Source organism: Mobula birostris, chromosome X, assembly GCF_030028105.1.
Source record: "Mobula birostris isolate sMobBir1 chromosome X, sMobBir1.hap1, whole genome shotgun sequence".
NCBI lineage: Eukaryota > Metazoa > Chordata > Chondrichthyes > Myliobatiformes > Myliobatidae > Mobula > Mobula birostris.
In genome coordinates this window covers 49,211,178-49,237,932 of record NC_092402.1, presented here as the reverse complement: position 1 = coordinate 49,237,932, position 26,755 = coordinate 49,211,178, and the positions used below count along the sequence as shown (strand labels likewise).

Sequence of the window (26,755 nt, the reverse complement as noted above, 5' to 3'; positions counted from 1 at the left end):
TGCTCGTCTGGTTGTGTTTTTACTAATATTCTATATGTGCCTGTACATGCAAGAACTGGGTCTCTAAGTCGTCGTATCACCTAGCGGGCATTGGCCGTCTGGGGCAGTCAAGAGATGACCTCGGTGGGTTGGGAGGTCTGGACTATATACATGCATATTCTGGGTTGTTGTATTTTACTAATATTCTATATGTGCTTGTATTTGTAAGGACTGGACCTCAAAGCTGTGGCATTACCTAGAAGGTGTCGGGGCAACTTGACAGATGATATCGGTGGGCTGGGCAGTCTGGACTATGTACATGCATATTCTGTGTGGTTGCATTTTATTGACATTCTATATGGATTAGTTGAGTTGTATGTGTGAGGGCTGGGCATCTAGTCACGGTGCTGCGGGGGTGGAGGGGGGGGGCAGCTGTCGGTACTCCATTATTCCATGAATGGGTTCTTGTGTGTGAGTGTTGGTGCTGTGTTTTGCATCTTGACCCCGGAGTAACACTGTCTCATTTGGCTGTATTCATGTATGGTAGAATGACAATTAAACTCGAATTGAGCTGAAATGAATTAACCTCATCGAAGATCAACCTAACCATTCCCTTCCACATAACCTTCCATTTTTCTTTAATCCATGTGCCTATCTAAGAGTCTCTTAAATGTCCTCTATTACCACCCTTGGCAGCACACTCCATCAAGCCATCTCTCATCCTCCTTCACTCCAAGAGAGAAACCCTAGCTTGCTCAACCTGACTTCAAAAGTCATGCTCTCTAATCCAGGCAGCATCCCAGTAAATCTCCTTTATATGCTTTCTAAGCTTTCATATCCTCCCTATAATGAGGCAACCAGAACTGAACACAATACTCTTTAAGTGTGGTCTAACCAGAGTTTTGCAGAGCTGCAACATTACCTCACAGCTCTTGAACCCAACACCCCCTCTCCCCCCAAACTAATGAAGGCCAACACCTCATAGGCCTTCTTAACCAGCCTTGAGCATCTGTGGGAAACACCTGGGGACGTGCAGACTCCATGCACAGGCAGTGCCAGAGGCTGGGATTGATCCTGGGTCACTGGAGCTGTGAACCAGCAGCTTCACCAGCTGTGCTGCCAATGTGTTCAAGGGGGAAGATAAACACCAGGTGGAGCCGGTCACTTCCGGAAGTCACAGCTGTGGGATGCATTGTGGCCATTGAGAGGGCAGATAGGTTGTCAATTTAACAGCTCATCTGAAAGACCAGTCCTAATGCTGGGCCATGATTGTAACATTGCACCTGAATGAAGGTTAGCATAGTGACCACCGACTCGAGTCCCCAGCATCGACCCTTATCCTTCTGTGGCCCTTTTGCGGATGACACAACACCCCTCTGAGTGATCTCAGCACAAACAATGATCTGTGCAAAGTTACTGATGGGCACCTTGTCCGGGGCAGCATGGTAGTGCAATGCTTTACAGAGTGAACAATTGATAGATCATCATTCAATTCCCCCTGCTGTTTGTAAGGAGTTTGTACGTTCTCCCTGTGACTGTGTGGGTTTCCTCCACGTGCTTCAGTTTCCTCCCAAATTCCAAAGATGAACAGTTAGGGTTAGTAAGTTGTGAACACGCTATGTAGGTGCTGGAAGCATGGAGACAGTTGTAGGCTGCCCTCAGCACACGCTCGGACTGTGTTGGTCGTTGACACAAATGACACATTTCACTGTTTGCTTCAATGTACAAATAAAGCTAATCTTTCATTAGGTCCCTAGATGACCCTTTGTGTACCAGCAGCTGCATTGTGCACAGCAAGATCTCACTTGGGAGTTGGAGAAGAGAATGGAGACAACAGAACATTGAGAAATTAAAAAAAGAAACAGCAGATGCTAGAATTCTGAAATGAAAACTGGAATCCCTTTGGATCTGTGGAGAAAGAATCAGTCATCAATCCAATCTGTTAACTCTGTTTCCCCCTCCACAGGTCTTGCTGAGTGTTTGCAACAACTTCAGTTGTTGCTGCAGAATATTTGTGAAGACATTGGAATGCTCTCCACCACCTACCCTGCTCCTAAATGACCAATGGGACAGGAGACAGGCCTGGGGTTTAACTCCTCCTGTAAGTAGGTACGGAGACATACACTCACCATCGGCAGCCATTGCATGCAGGCACACACCCGCAGTGGTCTACTCACGCAGTGAGGAGCCCATACGCGTGTCCTCTGTGTTGTCTGTAGTCTTTCCAAGATGATAAGTCTGATCGAACTGGGTGCTGGCCTTCCTGCCGCAAGACTTGTTCAATTAACACTGGATCTGCAATGTGTACAGTGAGGATAGGACCAAAATGGGCTTTCCACACTGGCCCATACTTCGCCTTGCCCTCGAGCTGTTAAACAAGATGGTAAAGTGGCTGAAGGCATTTGCATGGTAACCCTTTTACCCTTAACTTTTTAGTTCAGCCTGAATCAGAGCACCTTAAAGGAAAAGTCTATTTCAAAAGGTGATCTGAAGCAAACTGACTTACACAGCACAGCATAGTCTACTTCATTCAAATCAGCCCAACCCACAGACCAGGCCATGTATCTCAAAGTCAGTAGCCGACTGAACTTTGATGTACTTAAAAAAACATTGGTTGGACATCCATTGATAGTTGAAGATTTATTTTCCCAAAAATATACTTTATTCACAATATATACAGTAAATATAGTCAGGCCATCTACATTCATTGAAACCAGCCCTTGGAACACAACGGTACAGCACAGGAACAGGTGCTTTGTGTCTAAACTAGTAATTAAACACCTAACTAAACTAATCCCTTCTGCTTGCACATTGTCCATATTCCTCCACTCCCTGCACATTCATATACAGTACCCTATCTAAGAGTCTCTTAAACACCTCTGTTATATTTCTGGTGTATCACAGGAACCAGCCTCCCCTCCATAGACTCTGTCTATACTTTTCACTGCTTCACTAAAGCAGCCAGATAATCAAAGACTCCAGCCACTATGGACATTGCTGCTTCTTCCCTCTCCATCGGACAGAAGGTATAAAAGCCTAAATGAAAACAAGTACCAACAGGCTCAAGGACAGCTTCTATCCCACTGTCATCAGACTCTTGTATGATAAGATGGACTTGGCCTCACAATCTACCTCAATGTGATCTTGCACTTTATCTGCTCTTTTTACCTCCTCTTTTTCAGTAGATTTTAAACTTTATTCTGCATTGTTATTGTTTTACCTTATTCAAGCTCAATACACTGTGTAATGATCTGATCTTTTCACTGTACCACAGTACATATGACAAAAATAAACCAATTCCAATACCTCCACCGCCACACCTGGCAGAGTGCCCCAGGAACCCACCGGTCTCTGTGTAAAAAAAAAACTTGCCGCACATATCTCCTTTGAACTCACCTTCCTCCCATCTTAAGTATACTCTATGTCCTCTAGTATTAGCCATTTCGACCCTGGGAAAAAGATACTGGCTCTCTTTCGTAATCTTAGAAGAAGAAGAAAGCCCTTAACTCCGAGTGGAGTCATCGGGACACTGTCATGACGGCATTTTTTTCAGCAGGCTTTCTTATTTTTACAAGGCCGAGTTGCTAGCTCGACGTTCAACCCAGCACGGATAGAAAGCGTGCAAGAGAGCCGGCTGGATTCGAACTCGGGAGCCTTCGCTCCGAAGTCCAGCGCTGATGCCACTACACCACCAGCCGGCATCTTTCATAATCTTATGCCTCTCATAATTTTATAAACCTATATCAGATCTCCCCCACAAGCTTCCAATGTTCTGGAAAAAACAGCCCAAGTTTATCTTACCTGTCCTTATAACACGTGCCCTTGAATTCAGTCAGCATCCCTCTTCTGTACTAATTCAATACATTCTCTTACAGAAGGTCAACACCATTTTTCTCTTAAACATTGCACCAGTGAAGTGTTAGGCTGCTACATAGGTCAATGTTCAAGAACAGAAGGGCCCTAGTCTCTGACCCAACAATGCCTTGGGAGAATCTTCAGCAGGTCAGGACAGCAGCTCACTATCACCTTTTTGCTGGGAGTGAATAGTGTGGCATTCCCAGAATGGATAAAGACAGAAAGCACTTGTGAATATTTTAGTTTTACTCAGATTATAGGGAAAAGAATTTACAGGTGCTTAAAGTAGAGTTAAATGGTTGATTTATGTAAAGAGTCCTTGACAGAATAGTTAGAGGATTAATGAGGTGAGGTGAGGAGCTTCCCGTTCGAACACCAGGAACCACGTTTTCTAGCCAGCACTGTTCCCATACCAATATTGCACGGAGTCATGTTACATTTTTCTGGGAAATTCTTGATGCAAGGATTTGAAGGAGAATTTATCTTTGTCCAGCATTTGTTCAGGAACAACACTGCCTTGACAACAACATAGGATTATATCGGATATGCACCATTCAGACCCATAAATCTATTTGAGGCTGCACTTGATCCTTCTCCTGCCTTCATCTAAATCTATCAGCTTGACCCTCTGTTCCCTTCCTCCTCATGTGTATCCATACTATCCACTTCAATCACTGTTCTCCCCGTGATCGCATATGTTTCCTCCGGGTGCTCTGGTTTCCTCCTACATTTCGGGTTAGGGTTAGTCAGTTGTGGGCATGCTACATTAGCACTGGAACCATGGCAACACTTGCAGTCTCACCCTCATTGGTCATTGATACAAAAGGCGCATTTCACTGTATGTTTTTGTTGTGATGTTTTGACGTACATGTGACAAATAAAGTTAATTTCTGAATTACCCATCCTGTAAAAGCAACCAATTTGAGGTCTCTGGATCATGTCCTTTCTGACCGTCCAAAGGCCTAGAGACACTCAGAGACAGAAGTTTAAATCTCACCATGGAATTTAACTCATTGAACTAAATCAATCCAGGATTTAAGAAAAAAATGCCAATCTCTCTTATTCATGTAATTCAGAGAAGGAAATCTACTATATGGTCTCTATGTGATATCAGACCCAACAAAAACGTGGTTGCTTATTAACTGCCCTCTGAAAGTGCCAAGCAAACTATACAGTTGAAGAAGCAATTAAGGGATAGGCTTTAGTAAAAAAAAAACAGTCTTGGGCAAATCAAGAAGACTGAACACAATTAAATATCCAGGAACTGATGATCTGCAGCTCAAGATTTTGGCTATGGGGATAGAGGGTGCTCTGCTTGTCCTCTTTCAAAATTCCACAGATTGTAGAACAAGTCCTCCAGATTGAAAAATAGCAACAGGTCATTTTCATCTGAAACACTGTATTCAGGTCTGGTCTCCATACCTGAAAAAGGATATACTTGCAATAGAAAAGGAAAGGTATGTCACATCCAGAGTTTCTCTGGTTAACAGATGATTTCCCTCCATGCCTCTCTAACGTAGTGGGGAATCGCATACGAGGCAAGTTACAGCAGTGGTTTGCCATCTCCCATTGCCTTCTGCCGGGTGAGTTTCCAAAGAGATCACCAGCTTGTAACCCAGCATGGATGGAAAGCATGCAGGGGAGCCGGCTGGCTGGATTCAAACCCGGGACCTTTCGTCCCGAAATCCGACGCTGATGCCACGACGCCACCAGCCAGGTCACTTGCCATAGAGAGAAGTAAAATTCACTTGATTATTTCTTGGGACGGAGTGTTTGTCATCTGAGGAAAGATTGTGCAGACTGGGCTTACTATACTGGTGTGGCATGGTAGCACAGTGGTTAGCATAACACTTTGCAGTATCAGCGACCGGGGCTCAATTCCTGTCACTGTCTGTAAGGAGACAGGAATTCACCTTCTCCCCGTGACTGCAAGTGCTCTGGTTTCCTCCCAAAGTCCAAAAACGTACTGGTTGATAGGCTAATTGAACATTGTAAATTGTCCTGTGATTAGGCTAGGGTTAAATAGGGGATTGCTGCATGACTTTAAGGACCGGAAGGGCCTATCCCATGCTGTATTTCAATAAATAAATAAACTCTGGAATTTAAATGGATGTGAATTTTACTGAAACATGTAAAATTGTTATGGGGCTTTAGGGAATAGATGCAAGAATGGCAATTCCCTTGTTTGGGGTGTCCAGAATCAGGGTTCAGTCTCAGAATAGTCAGCCATGCAGAAAAGGATGGGAGGAAATTTCTTCAGCCAGAGAGTGCTCGACAAGGTTTGTCCTCAGCCTCCTACTCTCTTCACTGTACACTCACGACCACATGGTCAGATTCTGCTCTAATTCCAGCTATGAGTTTGCAGTTACTGCATTAGTGGGCCACATCTCAAATAATGATGAGTTGAATCACAAGAAGATAGAGAGTTAATAACATGGTATCATGACAACAACCTTTCCCTCAATGTTAACAAAACAAAAGAGATGGTCATTGACTTCTGAAAGCTGGGCAGTGCACATGCTCCCGTGTACATCAACAGCGGTTGAGATTGAGAGGGTTGAGAGCTTCAAGTTCCTCAGAGTGAATATTATCAATAGCTTGTCCTGGTCTAACCACAACCAAGAGCTTCTTCAGGAAGCTAAAAAAAAAAAGGCATGTCCCCACTGACTCTTACCAATTTTTATCTACAGTACTATGCAAAAGTCTGAAGCACATACTGTATATATAGCTAGGGTGCCTAAGACTTTTGCACAGTACTGTATGCACCATAGAAAGCATCCTATTTTGATGCATTAGAGCTTGGTATAGCAACTGCTCTGCATGTGACCACCAGATAGAATGGACATGGAGAGGATGTTTCCAATAGTGGGAGAATCAGAATATAAGGACATCCCTTTAGAACAGATAAGGAGGCCAAGTCATTGGGTATACTTAAAGCGGAAGTTGATAGGTTCTTGATTAGTAAGGGTGTCAAAGATAACAGGGAGAAGGCAGGAGAATGGGGTTGAGAAGATTAATAAATCAGCCATGATTGAATGGCAGAACAGACTCGATGGGTTGAATGGCTTAATTCTGTTCTTATGTCTTATGGTCTTATACTTAAGACAACATCATCAAAGACCCCACCCACCTCAGACATTCTCTCTTCTCCCTCTCCCATTGGGCAGAAGCTACAAAAGCCTGAAAGTACACACCACCAGGCTCAAGGACAGATTCTATCCCACTATTTTAAGATTATCAAATAGTTCCCTAGTATGATGAATTGGAGTCCTGACCTCACAATCTACTTCATTATGATCCTACCTTTTACTGTTTACCTGCACTGAACTTCCTCAGTAACTGTTGCACTCTGTTCTACATTCAGACACTACAGCATAGAAGCAGACTTTGACCCTTCAGCCTTTCTAGTCCATGCTGAACTATTAGTCTGCCTAGGATTACTATTGCTATTGCTTTACCTTGTTCTACCTCAATGCATTGTGTAATGATCTGATCTGCATGGACAGTACACAAGACAAGCATTTCACTGTATCCCAATACATGTGATAATAATATACCAATTTTAATTCTTTTGGAATTCTGTACTCAAGAGGCTCAGACACTGAAAAGGAGAAAGTGATAAACTTCTCTATATTAAGGGAATAAAGGGATATGGGCTTACTGCAGAAAATGATTTAGAAGAGGCAATGAGATTATAGATCACCAATTATCTCATCAAATGAGAGAACAGCCATAAGAGACCAAGTGGCTTGGTCAGGATCAGAATAAATGAGTCCCATGTTATCTGCACTCAGAATCAGAGGGGAGGCAATGAAGTCACACTCAGGCTGTTGTTGTTCCTTTCCACACCTTGTGGCACATCGGGCAGCAATCTTGCCATTTCTTTAGCATTTTTGCAAACTCAGAAGAACAAAGAGTTTTCACAGAGGTACACCATTTTATGAAGAGGGACATGGAAAGTTCTTGAAGAGAGCTAGCACTGGCACAATGGGCTGAACAGCTTCCTCCTGTGCTGTACTGCATGATTGCAAGTTCAGTTAGTATGAACTACTATGAACTGATAACACAGTCAAGGCTCTGATATCCTGGGACGAGGTTGTGTAATTATACAAGGAGATCCTTTTGAAGTCAGTCATATGGGAACATTTTAAAAGAAGTTAATAGTTACCTATATGCAAATTTTCTTAAATGTTTTGTATTTCAAACTAGACAGAGACATAAACAGTTTCCAAAAAACAGTATAAATTTTGTTTAAAAGTTACCCTTTGATGCACTCAAATCTCTGCCTCCAAGTTTTAGAGAAACACACAGGAATTTTTGTTCTGTATAGCATCGAATTTTCAATTTTCACCCAAAAGAAAAATTCTAGAAGCAAAATGCTAAAATTCTGGAAATAAGAATAGAACATGCTGGAAATACTCAGCAATTCAGTCAGTATCCAATAGTCATGGTATTGCCATCCGGACTAGATGCGTTTATAAATTACCTTAGAACACTTCGTTCTTACCTGCAGCTCATGTAACCTGGTCATCCCCTTATTGAAGAAAAGATCGTAGGCAAAGCGTATAGTGCTAGGACCCGGCATGTCTGCCACAGTTTTCAGCTTCTTGTGTTTTTTGACCGGCATGGGTTTCGCCACCTTCTCCACAACATACCTGCAGCCCACAGTGAAGCGGTTAGCTAGCTTTGGAAATAAAGACATAGTTCTAATCTGTTAAAACAGTGCAAATATCTTCACCTTCATCCCGCTCGCTTTATATTGATAGAGCGCCGGCTGTCAAACAACACTTGGTGGCGGGGGAATAAACGGCTCAATGGACTGACCAATCAGCAGAGACGCTGCGGTCTTATCTCTCCCACTATGAACATTAATAAGCGGCCAGGCCAATCCGGAGTGGCATGCAAGTTCTCTGTTGTTCGGTCAGATATTTCGAAGGAAACTCCAGGCACCCCAGCAAGCAGTGGCAATGATAGTTAGCGGCAAGCAAATAAACCTTGGGGATAAGATCACAGAGAAAAGAAAATGTACAACGGCTGCACACCTGCTGATTTGCAAACCAGACCGCATATATTTCTTTTTGTCTGAGTGAGAAAGAGGGAACATTTCCAGGCCAAAATTAAAACAAAATATTTCAGAACCATTAAATGTTCTCATTTGTCAGAGAAAACCCAAAGTATACGATGGAAATCTCGCAGAATAAGATTGGGTGTCTCAACACTCCCTCCTCCGTCTGTTTTATTTCATTTATGTAAAGCTGTTCGATTTTATAACTACATCGACACATTTGTTATTCTACCGAAATCGTAGTTAGGATTCTGGTTCCGGGTTTCACCCGATTTGGTCTCGTATTCGCACTTCACAAGAAAGTTTCGTTCTTTCAAAGGTTTGAAAGCTGTTGATCATTTCCCCATCCTTCGCCAGAGTTAAAGGGCAAAACCACTGTGGGTTTGAAGAGCTTTGTTAGTTTTACGTTAATATTTCCCTGCTTTAAGCTAGAGGCAGGTAAATTTTGAGATCCGAAGTTCCAGATGAATTTCTTATAATTCATGGCAGAAAGAAGCTTTGGGACTGGTGAGGTTTCACGGACTGGGTGTAGCTTTAATGAGACACAAAGGCGCAGGAAAGAATGAATGGGAAATACTGAGGTTTAAAGGACGTTCCAAGACCCCATAATAACGAGTGTGCCCACTAATCGTCAGAGGACTCGGTGACACGTACTGCTCCGTGGACAGAGTACACGCAAGCATCAACAATGATGGGGCAATGTTACAAATGGAAAACTACAAGAAGAAAGCATTCGATTACAGTGTCTTGCAACACGTACCGGGATAATGTCCTGGACTGAGCAGTACACAAATTACAACAGAATCCCCTTTAGTGACATTCTGTACTGATTTCCAAATCACCAAATGAAAAAAAAAATCTGCACGGATCTTGAAAGGGTCCATTCCATGAATCAGGTTTCACCACAGTTTTATGTTTTGGTGAGGGAGGTGGGAAAGTTCTGTCCCCTTCCACAGCCAGAATGTACCTGGTGCAGAGAAATTTATTGCTCATTCCCAATTGCCCTTGAGAGTGTAAAGAGTTCTGTTTGAACCACTGCAGCTGTGAAGGTGCTCTCAGTGAGATGCAGGAAGAAAACCATAAGACACAGGAGCAGAATCAGACTATTTGGCCCATCAGGTCTGCTCTGCCATTTCATCATGGCTGATTTATTATCCCTCTCAACCCCATTCTCCTGCCTTCTCCTTGGAACCTTTGACGCCCTGACAAATCAATAACATATTAACCTCCACTTTTACTATACTCAGTGACCTGGTCTCCACATTTATCGCTGGCAATGAATTCCACAGATTCACCACCCTCTGGCTAAAGAAATTTCTCCTCATCTTTGTTCTAAAGGGACATCCTTTTATTATGATGCTGTGCCCTCTGGTCCTAGACTCACCCACTATGGGAAACATCCTCAGAAGAACAGAAAATGCTGGAAACACTCAGCACGTCAGGCAGCTGCTGTGGAGAGAGAAACAGGAGCTCAGTCCGAGACCCTACATCAGAACAAGGATCTGAAATGTTAACCTTATTTCTCCTTCCACAGCTGCTATCCAACCTGCTAACTGTTTCCAGCATCTGCACTCCCCCCTCCCGCCCCTTTCTCACACTGATTTTAATCAGGGAGTTTCAGGATTTAGACCCAGCTACATAGGAACTGTGATACATGTCCAAGTTGGGTTGGTATACCACTTCGAGGGGAACATTCTGTGCCCAGTGCTACCCACACAAATACTCAATTTGCCCTCAATTTTGCACCCAGACTAGCTGGAGAGTTCTAATGGATTATGCAGGACTGCAAGGCATCAAGGTCCAAAAACACTGTAAATGCAAATACACATTAAGTCTGCCCCTCCCCCCCCCCATGAGTTTTGTCAACAATGCCACAATGACCCACAGGAAGGATTGGATTGCAGAGCTAACTAACGTGATTGAAAAGCTCATGGGAGCATGAGTTGTTGAATTGCTCTGACTTGTACATGGCTACTGTCAAACACTCGTTAGCTTAAGGCTTCAAGATAAATTATAGTGTCAGAAAGGGAGACTTGTATTTCTGCTGCACCTTCTATGCACTCAGGAAGTGTAGTAAGTATTGTAAAATTGGACATAGTAAGGTCCCACAGACTGCAATGTAATAATGACTCCAGCTCTGCTTTAATGACTTGGAATAAATAGTGGTCCAAAAATTCACTATTCTTCAAAACAACATGACAGATTCTCCATACCAACCTGAGAGAGCAGACAAAGTCTTGGTTTACATCTCCTTGGAAGGGCAGCACCTCCTCAGTGGAATTGAACATTGCACAGTGATCAGCAACCAACATATTTCTGACCTTTCTAATGATGAATTTGAAGATGGCCAGGCTTGGAACACGGTCCTGAGGGGCTCCTGCAATGATGCCCTGGGGATGAGATCACTGACAACTGCAACCACATTGTGCAAGGTATGACTTTAACTAATGGAGTGTTTTCTCCTTAGTACCCACTGACTTTGGTTTCACCATGGCTTAATGACTAGGCCAGTCATATTCACCTTTCTTCTAGATTCCAGGTGGTGATGAGGTTTGGGGCCACGTGTTCACTGGACAATATTAAATTCCATTTGTAACTCCTCAGTGAATGAACCAATCCATGCCTACATGCAACAACCTAGACATCATTCAGGCATGGGCTGATAAATGGCAAGTGACATTTCATTGTGAAAGTATGAGGCAATGACCACCTCCAGCAGGAGGGAGTCTCACTACCCATCTTTGAATGGGTAGTTAGAATGGCATTGCCATTTTCAAGACCCCAGCCATTAATATCCTGACCAGAATCTCAACTGATACAGCCACATACTGAATATACTGTGGCTACAAGAGTCAAACAGAGGCTGGGCATCCTGTGGCAAGTGACTCACTGATGGAATATTATATTATTTACTTGTCTGGATGAGGGCAACTCCATCAGCAGATCCCAAAAGAATTATTACACTTTTTAAAAGTTATTCAAGAAACTTTAGCTGATGGAAAAATACTATAGGAATCCTGACACAAGTCCATTTTACTCATTTACGAACCTTGCCTTCTTTGAGCACTAATACTGCTTTGTGTTGTAATGTTTCTTTAGTAAGCAAAGATGTAAGCAGTGCTTACAAGATAATTTTGTGGCAATATTCTTAAAACTCAATTAACATCATGTCTTAATGGTCATTTTAATAATTCAGCTGATTTACAAATCTTCTAGGTTCCAAATCTAGCCTCATTTTGATATTTAAAGCAGCCACATTTTAAATTTGTTAAGTCAACAGTTAGATAGAATGAATAGTTCAACAACATTGGACTGGGCTTTATCATTAATGATCACAAAACCAGGTTGTGTACAATTATATTTTAATCACACTCCTCACCTAATTACTTGTTTTAAATACACTCAGCAAATTATAAGAAACCTTGTGTTCAGTGATAAGATTTTGTTTCTGTTTGCAGAATATATTGAATCTACGCACAGAGCTTTGTATAGATTTAGTCTTTCTGCCATACGGAATAGGCAGTCAGATCAAGCCAAGTGACACAGATTCTTATGCAAATACTTTGTATTTTCTCCACATCCCAACTCATTTAATTGTTCCAATCTGGGCAGATTACCAGGGTAGAGTTTTCCATTTAGGTTTTGTTTAACATGCAAACACAACCCATCAAGATCAATAGATGTAATCCTGCATTGTAGTCATGGTGACCAAATCAAACAATTAACTATGCAAAAATAACTCAAAAATTCCTCTGTTCCTATTATTTCACGAATCAATATCAATAATTATAAATATGTTTGATTCCAGCTACAGAAGCTGCCATGAATTCTGCAATCTGCGATTGTGGCCCATCAACCCTGATTTCCTCACTCTGCCATTAACGGGTGTGTCTTCAGCCAGTTGGACCATTCCCCAGCACCCATCCTCCCTTACAGACACTGCCCATTCACAACACGCTGGAGGAGCTCAGCAGGTCAGGCAGCATCCGTGGAAACGATCAGTCGATGTTTCGGGCCGGAACCCTTCGTCAGCACTGTAGGGGGAAGGGGCAGAGGCCCTATAAAGAAGGTGGGGGGAGGGTGGGAAGGAGAAGGCTGGTAGGTTTCAGGTGAAAAACCAGTAAGGGGAAAGATAAAGGGGTGGGGAAGGGAGGCAGGGAGGTGATAGGCAGGAAAGGTGAAGAAGGAATAGGGGAAATCACAATGGGTAGTAGAAGGAGGCGGAACCATGAGGGAGGTGATAGGCAGATGGGGGAGGGGGCAGAGTGACATAGGGATAGGGGAAGGGAGGGGAAGGGAATTACCGGAAGTTGGAGAATTCTATGTTCATACCAAGGGGCTGGAGACTACCTAGACGGTATATGAGGTGTTGCTCCTCCAACCTGAGTTTAACCTCATCATGGCAGTAGAGGAGGCCATGTATGGACATATCTGAATAGGAGTCGGAAGCAGAGTTGAAGTGGGTGGCTACTGGGAGATCCTGTCTGTTTTGGCGGACGGAGCGGAGGTGCTCGACGAAGCAGTCCCCCAATCTGCGTCGGGTTTCACCGATGTAGAGGAGACCGCACCGGGAGCACCGGATGCAATAGATGACCCCAACAGACTCACAAGTGAAGTGTTGCCTCACCTGGAAGGACTGTTTGGGGCCCTGACTGGTGGCAAGAGAGGAGGTGTAGGGACAAATGTAGCACTTACGCTTACAGGGGTAAGTGCCAGGTGGGAGATCCATGGGGAGGGACATGTGGACCAGGGAGTCACGGAGGGACCGATCCCTGTGGAAAGCGGAGAGGGGTGGAGAGGGAAAGATGTTCTTAGTGGTGGGGTCCTGTTGAAGGTGGCGGAAGTTGCGGAGGATAATGTGCTGGATTCGGAGGCTGGTGGGGTGGTAGGTGAGGACAAGGGGAACTCTGTCGCTGTTGTGGTGGCAGGAGGATGGGGTGAGGGCTGAAGTGCGGGAAATGGAGGAGATGTGGGTGAGGGCATCATTGATGACGACAGAAGGGAAACCACGATCCTATGGTTCTCAAACCTATGTACCATTTTTATGTCACTATTTTCCATTGAACTTTGTGCTTAATTGTCACAATTATGTACTCAGCCACTAAATGTCTCTGTGCAATAAATCTTCCATCTTGGGTAGTAAATGAATTAATTTGTCACAGAGTCACATAACACAGAAACAGGCTTCAATCCACCATGTCCATGCCAACCATCAAGTTACTACTGATACTGATTCAACTTACCAGCACTTAATTGACAGTGTTCTATGCCTTGGTGAAACAAGTCCTTGTCCACGTACCTAGATGTTGTATGTCTCTGGCTCTGCCACCGAGTTCCAGATTCCAACTATGCTCTGGGAGTAAAATAATCCTCCTCAAATCCTCTCTAAAGCTCTTATCCCTTACCCTAAACCTATGCTCTCATATCAAGCATCAATGCTGTGGGGAAGTTTTCAACTATATACAGTATGTCACTTGTAAATTTTGTATACCTCTATCAAGTCTCCTTTCAGCCTCCTATGCTCCAAACAAAACTACCCAAATTATCCAGTCCCTCCTCATAGCTGAAAACACCCTGATGAAACTCCTCTGCAATCACATTTTTTCAACCGGAATTACACACGGTATGCCATTGAACCTAACAAATGGTTTATAAAATTGGATCATGACCTTCCTGCTCTTATGTTCAAATGACCCAAAGTTTATGTTGAGAAACTAATTTTACTTAACATGAAAGGGTTGACTTAAAAAAAATAAATGCACAAACCATGCCAGTCACTTTTTCAGTATATTTCATCCTTTGATGTGTGGGGGCATGAATTTTGTTCCTATTCCAGAGTTTGCATTCTGCTGCATCTGCTTTCTGTAACAGCAAATTCAGAGTGATAATCCACTGCTGACACCTGCAAAACTCCCATTAATTATAATATACCCATTAGCAAGCTTGATAATGAAGCAAGATTCTTGAGAGGAATCTTTCTTACAAGTGCTAATCGCTGAGATATTTTGCAGCATTGAGCTGAAATGAAGAAACATGGGGAAAAAACTGCTATGAAACTAAGCCAGCAATCTTATCACTCAGCTATTTAGTGCCAATAGTACCAACCATAAATAAGTGAGTATTTAGCAAAATACTTCATAAACTAGCTCTTGCTCATTCAACAAGATCATGGATGATCTTCTAACTCCTCCCTGCATTGCTTGTCTTACTTTAATTTGTCTACATGTGCAAAACGTAGTTATTACTGGGCTAGTAATTTATACTTTGAGTAATATTCTTGAGACACAAGTTCAAATCTCAGCAGCACCTTTGGAAAGTAAATTCAGTTAATTAAATAAATTTTGAATTAAAAAGCAGGCATCGGAAAACTACCTGGCAATCATGAACTGATCTGCTTCACTAATGCACCTGAGGAAATATGTTATTCTTATCCTTTCTGGCCTGTCAGTGATTTCAGACCTACTAATCAAGGTAATTTCTTTAGTACTCTTGAAATAGCCCAGGAAGCCACTCAGTTCATGGGCAATAAACACCAGCCTTGAGCATTGCCCACATTCCACAAATAAATAGCAAAAAAAGATTGGTACAAAGCTTTTTTGGCCCATATTAGTAATCTTTTGTGGTAATGATCAAGTATGAACAAAAGGAATATTGCATGATACAAATCATAATTGGAATTTTACCCTTGAAAACAAATGTGGAAACACAAATCTCAGGGTATGAGTCAGGGCAAGGGCTATAGAGTGCTTTGTAAACAAGATAAAAAAGCTTTAAAATAGAGATATTGCTTAATCTGGAGCCAATGTAGTTCACCAAGCACGTGGATAATGGGTGAACAGGTCTCTGAGCATTAGTACACAGACAACAGAGTTTTGAATGACCTTATGTTTACAGAAAGTAAACTCTGGGTCAGAACACGGAGAACGGCCTTCTCACAAACAAGAAAAAATCTGCAGATGCTGGAAATCCAAGCAATACACATAAAGTGCTAGAGGAACTCAGTAGGCCAGGCAGCATCTATGGGGAAAAAAAAAAGAGTACAGTTGACGTTTCAGTCCGAGAGTCTTCTGATACTTTGCAAGTCAAGTCACTTTTTATTGTCATTTCAACCCATAACTGCTGGTACAGAACATAGTGAAAATGAGACAACGTTTTTCAGGACCATGGTGCTACATGAAATAATACAAAAACTACACTGAACTACGCAAGAAAAAACACAAAACCTACACTAGACTACAGACCTACCCAGGACTGCATAAAGTGCACAAAACAGAGCAGGCACTACAATAAATAATAAACAAGACAGTAGGCACAGTAGAGGGCAGTAGGTTGGTGTCAGTCCAGGCTCTGGGTATTGAGGAGTTTGATGGCTTGGGGAAGAAACTGTTACATAGTCTGGTCGTGAGAGCCGGAATGCTTCAGTGCCTTTTTCCACATGACAGGAGGGAGAAGAATTTATATGAGGGGTGCATGGGGTCCTCCGTGCTGTTTGCTTTACGGATGCAGCGTGTGGTGTAAATATGGCGGGAAGAGAGATCCCGATGATCTTCTCAGCTGACCTCACTATCCGCTGCAGGGTCTTGCGATCCGAGATGGTGCAATTTCCGAACCAGGCAGTGATGCAGCTGCTCAGGATGCTCTCAATACAACCTCTGTAGAATATGGTGAGGATGGGGGTTGGGAGATGGACTTTTCTCAGCCTTCACAGAAAGTAGAGACGCTGCTGGGCTTTCCTTGCTATGGAGCTGGTGTTGAGGGACCAGGTGAGATTCTCCGCTAGGTGAACACCAAGAAATCTGGTGCTCTTAATGATCGCAAGTGACCTTTCCTCATTTGTGAGGCTGTACAGTGTGTTTCAAGCTCAAAAGTAGCGACAGGCCTTCCTGTGTACTGATTCACCAATTACTGCAAGATCAGCCAGAGTGGGAAATTCTAGTTCATTATTCTCCTTTTACAACATAGACAGAAACCAACCAAAGTATTAATGCATGAGAATGGCAAACTCAGCACTCTCCAGCAATCACTTGAATATTTAACACCAGTGTTACCCTCAATCACTAAATGATATCTGTTATCATATTAACAATAGACCTGACAAGTATTAAGCTCACCAACATCCATTTGTTTTAATAGCTGTACCCAACACAGCTAGCTCAGATGTTATTTACTGTCATCATCTGTGTAGTGTAGAAAGGAAGCCTTTCTGCCCACTGTATCTGTGCCAGCTCTTGTACATTTGGCTCCATTCCCTCTATTTCTGTTTCTCCATGGTGGTACTTTATAAAGACATGAAACACTACAGTACAGAAACATGCCCTTCACCCCATCTAGTCCCAGCGACCCCCACCTGGACCATAGCCCTCCATACCACCCCCGTCCATGTTCCCTATTCAAATTTCTCTTAAATGTTGAAATCGAACCCACATCGACCACTTCTGCTGGCAGCTCTTATCACGCTGAGTGAAGAAGTTTCCCCTCATGTTCCCCTTAAACATTTCACCTTTCACCCTTAACTCATGGCTTCTAGTTCCAGCCTCACTCAACCTCAGTGGAAAAAGCCTGCTTACATTTACCCTATCTATACCCCTCAAAAATTTGCATACCTGTCAAATTTCCTCTCAATCTAGGGAATAAAGTCCTAACCTATTCAACCTTTTCCCTATAACCCAGATCCTCAAGTCCCAGCAATATCGTCATAAATTTTTTCTGCACTCTTTCAATCTTATTGATATTTCTTCAGTAGGCAGGTGGCCAAAACTGCACGCATTACTCCAAATTAGGCCTCACCAATGTCTTACACAACTTCAACATCCCAATTCTGATACTCAATACTTTGTGATTTATGATTTATAAAAGCCAATGCATCAGAAGCTCTCTTTCGACCCCACCTAACCATGATGCTACTTTCAACGAATTATGGACCTGTATTCCCAGATCCCTTCGTTCTACCACATTACTCAGTGCCCTGCCACTCACTGTACAAAACCTACCCTGGTTGATCCTACTGAAGTGCAATATCTCGTACTTGTCTGCATTAAATTCTGTCTGCCATTTTTCAGCCCACTTTTCCAGCTGGTCCAACGTTAGTCCTGACGAAGGGTCTCGGCCTGAAACGTCGACTGTACCTCTTCCTAGAGATGCTGCCTGGCCTGCTGCATTCACCAGCAACTTTGATGTGTGACGCACAAAGCCTTGATGATTATCCCTGTGTATCCAAATACTAATATATTTGGTCCCTTAGAATACCTTTCAATAACATACTCACTACTGATGTTAGACTCACCGGCCTATAATTTCCTGTCTTATTCGTAGGCCCTTTCTTAGACAATGGAACAACATAAGCTATTTTCCAATCTCCTGCACCTCACTGTTGCTAAGGACTTAAATATCTCTGCTAGGGGCCTTACAACTTCTGTACTAGATTCTACAAGGTCCGAGGGAACATCTTGTCAGGCCCCGGGGATTTATCCACCCTAATTTGCCTCAAGACAGCAAACTCCTCTTCTTCTGTATACAGTCCATGACCTCACTGCTGCTTTGTCTCATTTCTATATGCTCTGCATCTGTCTCCTGAGTAAATACAGATGCAAAATATCCCTTTCAGATCTCCTCCATCTCTTTCGGCTCCATGCATAGATGACCACTCTGATCTTCAAGAGGACCAATTTTGTTCCTTGCTATCCTTTTTCTCTTAATATAATCTCAACATTCAAAGTAAATTTATTATCAAAGTAAATATATGTCACCATATACAACCCTGAGATTCATTTTCTTGCGGGCAATCACAGGAAATACTAGAAATATAATAGAATCAATGAAAGATCGCACCCAACAGGATGGATAGCAACCAATGTGCCATAAAAAACACAACAAACTGTGCAAATACAAAAAAAAGGAAAGAAAGGAAATAATAATAATTTTCTTCTTCATGTACCTTGCATGTACGCTTGGGTGATCATGGCTCTCCACATTGAACGATCCCTCACAGCGTCAATGATATCTCGCACACTTAGTTTTGTTAGTTCCTTCACAGTGTCCATATATTTCCTTCTTTGCCTTCCTCTTCCGCGTTTCCCAGGCATACGGCCTTGTAATGTAAGGCATTCTATTTCTCCCTTTCTGATGACATGGCCCAGGAAATTAAGTTTCCTCTCATTTAATGTTCTCATTAAAGATCTTTTTCTATGGGTACATTGGAGTACTGTCTCATTAGTTACCCTATCTCTATATGATATTTTCAGCATTCTTCTAAGAAACCACATTTCTGTTGCTTCTAAGTTTCTTTGGAGTTCTGGTGTTATAGTCCATGTTTCAGAAGCATACAGCAAGATTGACCAGATGTAACATTTTAGTAGCCTAAGCCTTGTCATAGAAATGTGTCTGTTGGTAAAAATAGGTTTCATTTTTTGGAAGTTGGTTTTGGCAATGGCAATTCTTCTTTTTATTTCTACTTTACTTCTAGCATCTTGTGATACAAAGCTACCAAGGTAATTAAAGCTGGTCTTTTGTTTGATCTCTAGGTTGCCAATGTACAATTGGCAGTTGGGAGTATCCTGCTGTTTTGATATTACCATACATTTGTTTTTTTCACAGTTGATGGTTAGACCAAAATCTGCACTTGTTTGTACTGCTTTCTCTAGGAGGATTTGTAGGTCTTCTGCAGCACTTGCTATTAGGGTGGTATCGTCTGCATATCTTATATTGTTGATGTTAACACCTCCAATTTTTATCCCATCTAGGTCTTCTATTTCTCTGAGAATCATTTCACTATAGATATTAAATAATTCTGGTGAGGCAACGCATCCCTGTCTAACTCTTCTTCGAATTTTAGTCCAACTGCTTATATTATCATCAATTTTTACTGCCGCCGTTTGGTTTCAATATAAATTTTGAAGCAGTTGTTGGTCCCTTCCGTCAATGTTTAGTTTAGCGAGAATTTGAAATAATTTTTCATGTTGCACTTTGTCGAATGCTTTAGTGAAATCAATAAAACATAAAAAGACATCATTTTGATATTCAATTGCCCTTTCTGAAAGCACTCACAGTATGAAAATTGTGTTCCTAGTTCCTCTATCCTCAATAAACCCATATTGCAGTTTAGAAGTTTCTGGCCTTAACTTGTTTTTAATTTAACTCAGAACAACTCTCAACAAAATCTTTATTATGTGACTCATAAGACTGATTGTTCTATAATTTTCACACTCAATAGTTCCAGGAATTTTTGGCAGTTATAAATACTGATTTCAAGAGATCATCAGGCAATATACCAGACTCATATATGCCATTAAACAGTTCAAAAAGAATATCTATGCCCAATCTTCTAGGGCTTATATCATTTCCACTTTTATAATAATAAATAAGCAATAAATATCAAGAACATGAGATGAAGAGTCCTTGAAAGTAAGTCCAGAAAGAGAATATATAGGACCCTTGTAGAAGCCCTTCTTCACCTTGTCTGCTAGAGCAACCTCATGCTTCCTTTTAGCCCTCCTGATTTCCTTCTCAAGTGTTGTCTTGCATTTCTATACTTCTCAAGTGCCTCATTTGTTCCTACCTGCCTATATCTGCTATGCACCTCTTCCTCCTTAACCAGGGCATTAATATCTCTCGAAAATCAGGGTTCTTAGACCTGTTATCCTTGCCTTTTACTCTGACAGGAACATACAAACTCTATACTTTCAAAAGGCCTCCCATTTACCAAGTACACTTGTGCCAAAAAACAATCTGTCCAATCCACACTTGCCAGATCATTTCTGAGACCATTAAAATTGACCTATCTTCCATCTAAAATCTCAACTAGAGGACCAGATCATTTCTGAGACCATTAAAATTGACCTATCTTCCATCTAAAATCTCAACTAGAGGACCAGACCTATCTTTCTCTGTACTCATCTTCAAATTAATGGCATTATGATCACGAGATGCATGGTGTTCCCCTTTTATCATCTGCCCTGTCTTATTCTCTAATATGAGATCTCGTATTGCACTCTCTCTTGTTGTGACTTCTATGCACTGACGAAGGAAACTTTCCTGACCACGTTTGACAAACTCTTTCCCATCTAGCCCTTTTAGTGTGGGAATCCCTGTGGAAAGTTAAAATCACCTACTATCACAACCTTATGTTTCTTACAACAGTCTACGATCTCTGTACAAATTTGCTCCTCTAAATCTCGTGGACTGTTAGTTGGTATATACAAACCCCATTTCCAGAAAAGTTGGGATATTTTCCAAAATGCAATAAAAACAAAAATCTGTGATATGTTAATTCACGTGAACCTTTATTTAACTGACGAAAGTACAAAGAAAAGATTTTCAATAGTTTTACTGACCAACTTAATTGTATTTTGTAAATATACACAAATTTAGAATTTGATGGCTGCAACACACTCAACAAAAGTTGGAACAGAGTTAAAATAAGATTGAAAAGTGCACAGAATATTCAAGTAACACCGGTTTGGAAGACTCCACATTAAGCAGGCTAATTGGTAGCAGGTGAGGTATCATGACTGGGTATAAAAGTAGCATCCATCAAAAGCTCAGTCTTTGCGAGCAAGGATGGGTTCGTGGCTCACCCCTTTGTGCCAAAATTTGTGAGAGAATTGTTAGTCAGTTCAAAAGGAACATTTCTCAATGCAAGATTGCAGAGAATTTAGGTCTTTCAACACCTACAGTACATAATATTGTGAAAAGATTCAGAAAATTCAGAGACATGTCAGCGTAAAGGGCAAGGTCGGAAACCACTGTTGAATGCGCGTGATCTTTGAGCCCTCAGGCGGCACTGCCTAAGGAACCTCTGTCCGCCAGAGAAAGCAGGATCTCCCAGTGGCCACACATTTTAATTCCACATCCCATTCCCATTCTGACATGTCTATCCACGGCCTCCTCTACTGTAAAGATGAAGCCACACTCAGGTTGGAGGAACAACACCTTATATTCCGTCTGGGTAGCCTCCAACCTGATGGCATGAATATTGACTTCTCAAACTTCCGCTAATGCTCCACCTCCCTCTCGTACCCCATCCGTTATTTATTTATAACACATTCTTTTTCTCTCTCTCCTTTTTCTCCCTCCATCCCTCTCACTGTACCCCTTGCCCATCTTCTGGATTTTTCCCCTCCTCCCCCTTTTCTTTCTCCCTAGGCCTCCTGTCCCATGATCCTCTCGTATCCCTTTTGCCAATCAACTGTCCAGCTCTTGGCTCCATCCCTCCCCCTCTTGTCTTCTCCTATCATTTTGGATCTCCCCCTCCCCCTTTCAAACCTCTTACTAGCTCTTCCTTCAGTTAGTCCTGATGAAGGGTCTCGGCCCAAAACGTCCACTGTACCTCTTCCTAGAGATGCTGCCTAGCCTGCTGCATTCACCAGCAACTTTGATGTGTGTTGTGAGAAACCGTCATGCAACTGTGACAATTATAGTCACCTGGGCTCAGGAGTACTTCGGAAAACCATCGTCACTCAAGACAGCCCGTCGCTGCATCCAGAAATGCAACTTGAAACTGTATTACGCAAGGAGGAAGCCATACATCAACTCTATGCAGAAACGCCAGTGAGTTCTCTGGGCCCGAGCTCATCTCAGATGGACCGAAAGACTGGAACCGTGTGCTGTGGTCAGATGAGTCCACATGTCAGCTAGTTTATGGAAAAAACAAGCGTCGAGTTCTCTGTGCCAAAGATGAAAACGACCATCCAGATTGTTATCAGTGAAAGGTGCAAAAGCTAGCATCTGTAATGGTATGGGGGTGCATCAGTGCCTACAGCATGGGTGAGTTGCATGTATGTGAAGGTACCATTGACTCTGAGGCGTATATTAGGATCTTAGAGAGACATATGTTGCCATCAAGGCGACGTCTCTTCCTGGGACGTCCATACTTATTTCAGCAGGACAATGCCAGACCACATTCTGCACGGGCTACAACAGCGTGGCTTTGTAGACACAGAGTGTGTGTGCTTGACTGGCCTGCTGCCAGTCCAGATCTATCTCCTATTGAAAATGTATGGCGCATCATGAAGAGGAGAATCAGACAACGGAGACCACGGACTGTTGAGCAGCTGAAGTCTTGTATCAAGCAAGAATGGACAAAATTTCTAATTGCAAATCTACTACAATTAGTATCCGTATCCAAAACGATTAAAAAGTGTTATTAAAAGGAAGGGTGATGTAACACAATGGTAAACATGCCTCTGTCCCAACTTTTGTTGAGTGTGTTGCAGCCATCAAATTCTAAATTTGTGTATGTTTATAAAATACAATTAAGTTACACATATCAAAGTTGCTGGTGAACGCAGCAGGCCAGGCAGCATCTCTAGGAAGAGGTACAGTCAACGTTTCAGGCAGAGACCCTTCGTCAGGACAGATGATCAGTAAAACTATCGAAAATCTTTTCTTTGTACTTTTGTCAGTTAAATGAAGGTTCACATGAATTAACATATCACAGATTTTTGTTTTTATTGCATTTTAGAAAATATCCCAACTTTTCTGGAAATGGGGTTTGTAATATAATCCCATTAACGTGATCATACCCTTCTTATTCCTCGGTTTTATTCATGAAGCCTCACTAGATGAGCTCTCCAGTCTGGCCTGACTGAGCACTTGCCGCACATTTTTCTTGACTGGTAACTCCTCCCACCCCACCCCCAACTCTATCACCTTCTAAAACAATGGAACCCTGAAGCATTGAGTTGCCAGTCCTGTCTCTCCTGCAGCCAAGTCTCACTAATGGCTACAATGTCATAATTCCACGTGCTGATCCATGCCCTAAGCTCATCTGCCTTTCTTACAATACTCCTTACATTGAAATATATACAACTTAGAACATTAGCCCCACCATTCTCAATCTTTTGATTCCTGACTTTGTATGTAGGCTTACCATTGTCAATAAACACTAGAGGAACTCAGCAGGTCAGGCAGCATCTATGGAAACGAATAAGCAGTCGATGTTTTGGGCCGAGACCTTTCTTCAGGACTGTAAAGGAAGCTGGGAGATGCAATAAAAAGGTGGTTGGGGGGGGGGAGGGGAAGGAGGACTAGCTGGAATGTGATAGGTGAAGCCAAGTGGTTGGGGAAGGTAAATGGCTGGAGAAAAAGGAATCTGATAGGAAAGGAGAGTAGACCGATGGAGAAGGGGAAGGAGGGGGGCACCAGGGGGAGGTGATAGGCAAGTGAGTTGGGTGGTCAGAGTGGGGAAGAAAGAAGGGGGAGGGTAAAAATTACCAGAAAGAGAAATCGATGTTCGTGCCATTAGGTTGGAAGCTTTCTTGACAGAATATGAGGTGTTGCTCCTCCACCCTGAGAGTGGCCTCAGTGACAAAAGAGGCGACCATTATCTGACATGTCAGAATGGGAATGGGGATAAAAATTAAAATGGTTCACCACCAGGCCAAAAAAAAAAATCATGAGGATATTACTTGACGGCTTGAGTTATGCTAAGTGTCTGGATAGGCTTGGACTTTTTCCCCAGAGCATAGGAGTTGAGGGGTGAACTTAGAGGTATATAAATCATGAAGGGCGCAAGCAAGGTGGCTTGCCACAGTCTTTTCCCCAGGCAAATCAAAAACTAGACGATGTAGATACAAAATGAGAGGGGAAAAATTTAAAAAGGGATCCAAGGGGCAATTTTGCCACAAGAGGGTGGTGGGCATGTAGAATAAGATGCCAGAGGAAGTTGTAGAGGTAGGTACAATTACAATGTTTAAAATACATTTGGACAGGTATATGGATTGGAAAGGTTTAGAAGGATATCAGTCAAATGCAGGCAACTGAAACTAGCTTGGATAGACATGGTGATTGGCGTGGACAAATTGGGCCAAAGGACCTGTTTCCAATAATGTGCAAGCCTATGACTCAGAAAATTCAGTGGAGTAGGCATGCCTGAGACTAGACTTCTGAAACTCACTATTCCGACCTCTGTCACAACAAGAATACCTGGTGTACAGAAGAAAGGGTTCAAGGATGATCATTGAGAAAGTGCAACGTCCCCACCAACTCCAGAGAATCTCTGGCTCACAACTGCTCATGATGGAGGAGGAGAATGCAAGTTGGCACTAAGAACCAGACCCATGCATTGGAAGCCCAGTGGAAGGAGTGCACATTTCTCAAACCATCCACTAACGATGTCAAGTACCTCTAGTCCATTATTATTATAACTATTATACACACTAAAGATTTCAACTCTGCCAATTGGGAGGGCAACCGAGTATCATCCTCAAATATGACTGCCTGGAGAAATATCTCCAGCTTGCATTTGCCCTATGATGCCACACACACTGTGATACTAAGCAACAAAACCACAGTAGATGGTATCTCAGTACAGAACAAGATCAAATAGGCAGATGGGGCTCATCAGCCATGGTTGGCAGTTCACCTAGGAGGAAAATTCTGATCTCAAATCTCCACTGCCTTGCAGTTATACTCACTCATGAGGAAGGCTTTAGGAGTAACTCTGAGGACAAAATCTGGAGCTGGAGTCCCCAAGGCAGTCCTACATTGAGTTCAACAGTGACTGGCAAATTCTACAATGCCGCTGATGCCAAACTGTATTGGTCTCAGCCGTTCCTTTGGATTCATCAGCTGTGTGTGTGTGTGGGGGGGGGGTTACTACATGGGCAACAGCTTGCTCTCCACATTGTACTACCCTGGCTTGCTTATCATATAGACCGCTGGGGCCGAACACCACAGTCAACCCCAACCAATGGAGGGCCTCACCAAGGCTGTATTTTTGCGTCATTCTTACTCACTACAGTGCTGCATTTCATATTCAACAAGCTTTCCAGTAGAGATAATTTTCAGAACCATTATCAGCTGCACCTCAGAACCCCATTTTCAGTAGTTGAGCTGCAGTATACAGATCATGCACACTTACATGCATGCTCAGGGACTGGGCTCCAAGTTGACTTGATCATTACAGCATAGAAGTGTGTGGGGCTTCCACTCAAAACCTGTTAAGACTCTAGCAGCCTGTCCTGTTGCACCACATGGCCCTCTGATAATAAAGCTGCATAACAAGGCCATTTCCTGTGTCTTGGAAACCATCTCTCAAAAGGCTGATATCAACAATGAAAAGTATCATTAAAGATACTATCCACCCTGCAAACTACCTTTTCCGTAAGCTCCCTTCTGGAAAGCACTATAGGGTATTAAAACAAAAACCATGTCATCTTAAAGGTTTCTTCCTCCAGACAGTTAATCTGATCAACTATTCAAGTTAACTCACTTCCCCCCCCCCCCCCACCACCTCCACCATTTATAACTCCAATCATTGCACTGCAAGCATTTTAAACCACTTTTTATAATAGTTTATATTGTAAATACACTGGTACGAGGGGTGATTGATAAGTTTGTGGCCTAAGGTAGAAGGAGTCAATTTTAGAAAACCTAGCACATTTATTTTTCACCATAGTCCCCTCCTACATTTACACACTTAGTCCAGCGGTCGTGGAGCATACAGATCCCTTCCTTGTAGAAGTCGGCGTCTTGGACCTCCAGAAAGTGGGCCACAGGAGGGGTGATTGATAAGTTTGTGGCCTAAGGTAGGAGATGAGTTATACAGCTCTTGTTACATGTACATGCAGTTCAACTCTGAGTGATTATGCAGAAAGTTTTAAGTTAATAACTCATCTCTTTCTACCTTAGGCCACAAACTTATCAATCACCCCTCGTACTTATGTACTTAACGCACATTTTATTCCCTATTTAATTCTTTATAATCGTTGAATGGTGTTGTTTGTGTTGCATGTCACACCAACACACCACAGCAAATTCCTAATACATGTAAATGTACATGGCAAATAAAGTCCATCCTTGATAATGTATGCAGGCCATTTTGTGTCATCTGAGGAAAAAGGGTGTTGCGGTTTAAGA

At 42.5% G+C, this 26,755-nt stretch overlaps 1 protein-coding gene across 3 annotated transcripts in view; it reads right to left on the bottom strand.

Annotated features, from left to right (window-relative positions):
* cyp27b1 (cytochrome P450, family 27, subfamily B, polypeptide 1) overlaps window positions 1–14,222 on the bottom strand; it is a 92,142-nt gene extending 77,920 nt beyond the window's left edge. Inside the window, exons 1-3 of one of the 3 annotated variants that reach the window (XM_072249835.1) lie at window positions 14,143–14,222; window positions 8,342–8,489; window positions 2,157–2,347 (exon numbers count right to left, since the gene is read on the bottom strand). In XM_072249835.1, coding sequence (XP_072105936.1) covers window positions 2,157–2,347; window positions 8,342–8,461 — 311 coding nt within the window. In that variant the 5' untranslated portion in view covers window positions 8,462–8,489; window positions 14,143–14,222. Of the gene's footprint in view, window positions 1–2,156; window positions 2,348–8,341; window positions 8,628–14,142 lie in introns of those variants that run through there. The other 2 variants (XM_072249836.1, XM_072249833.1) reach the window with 2 other exon arrangements.
* Window positions 14,223–26,755: the final 12,533 nt, after the last annotated feature.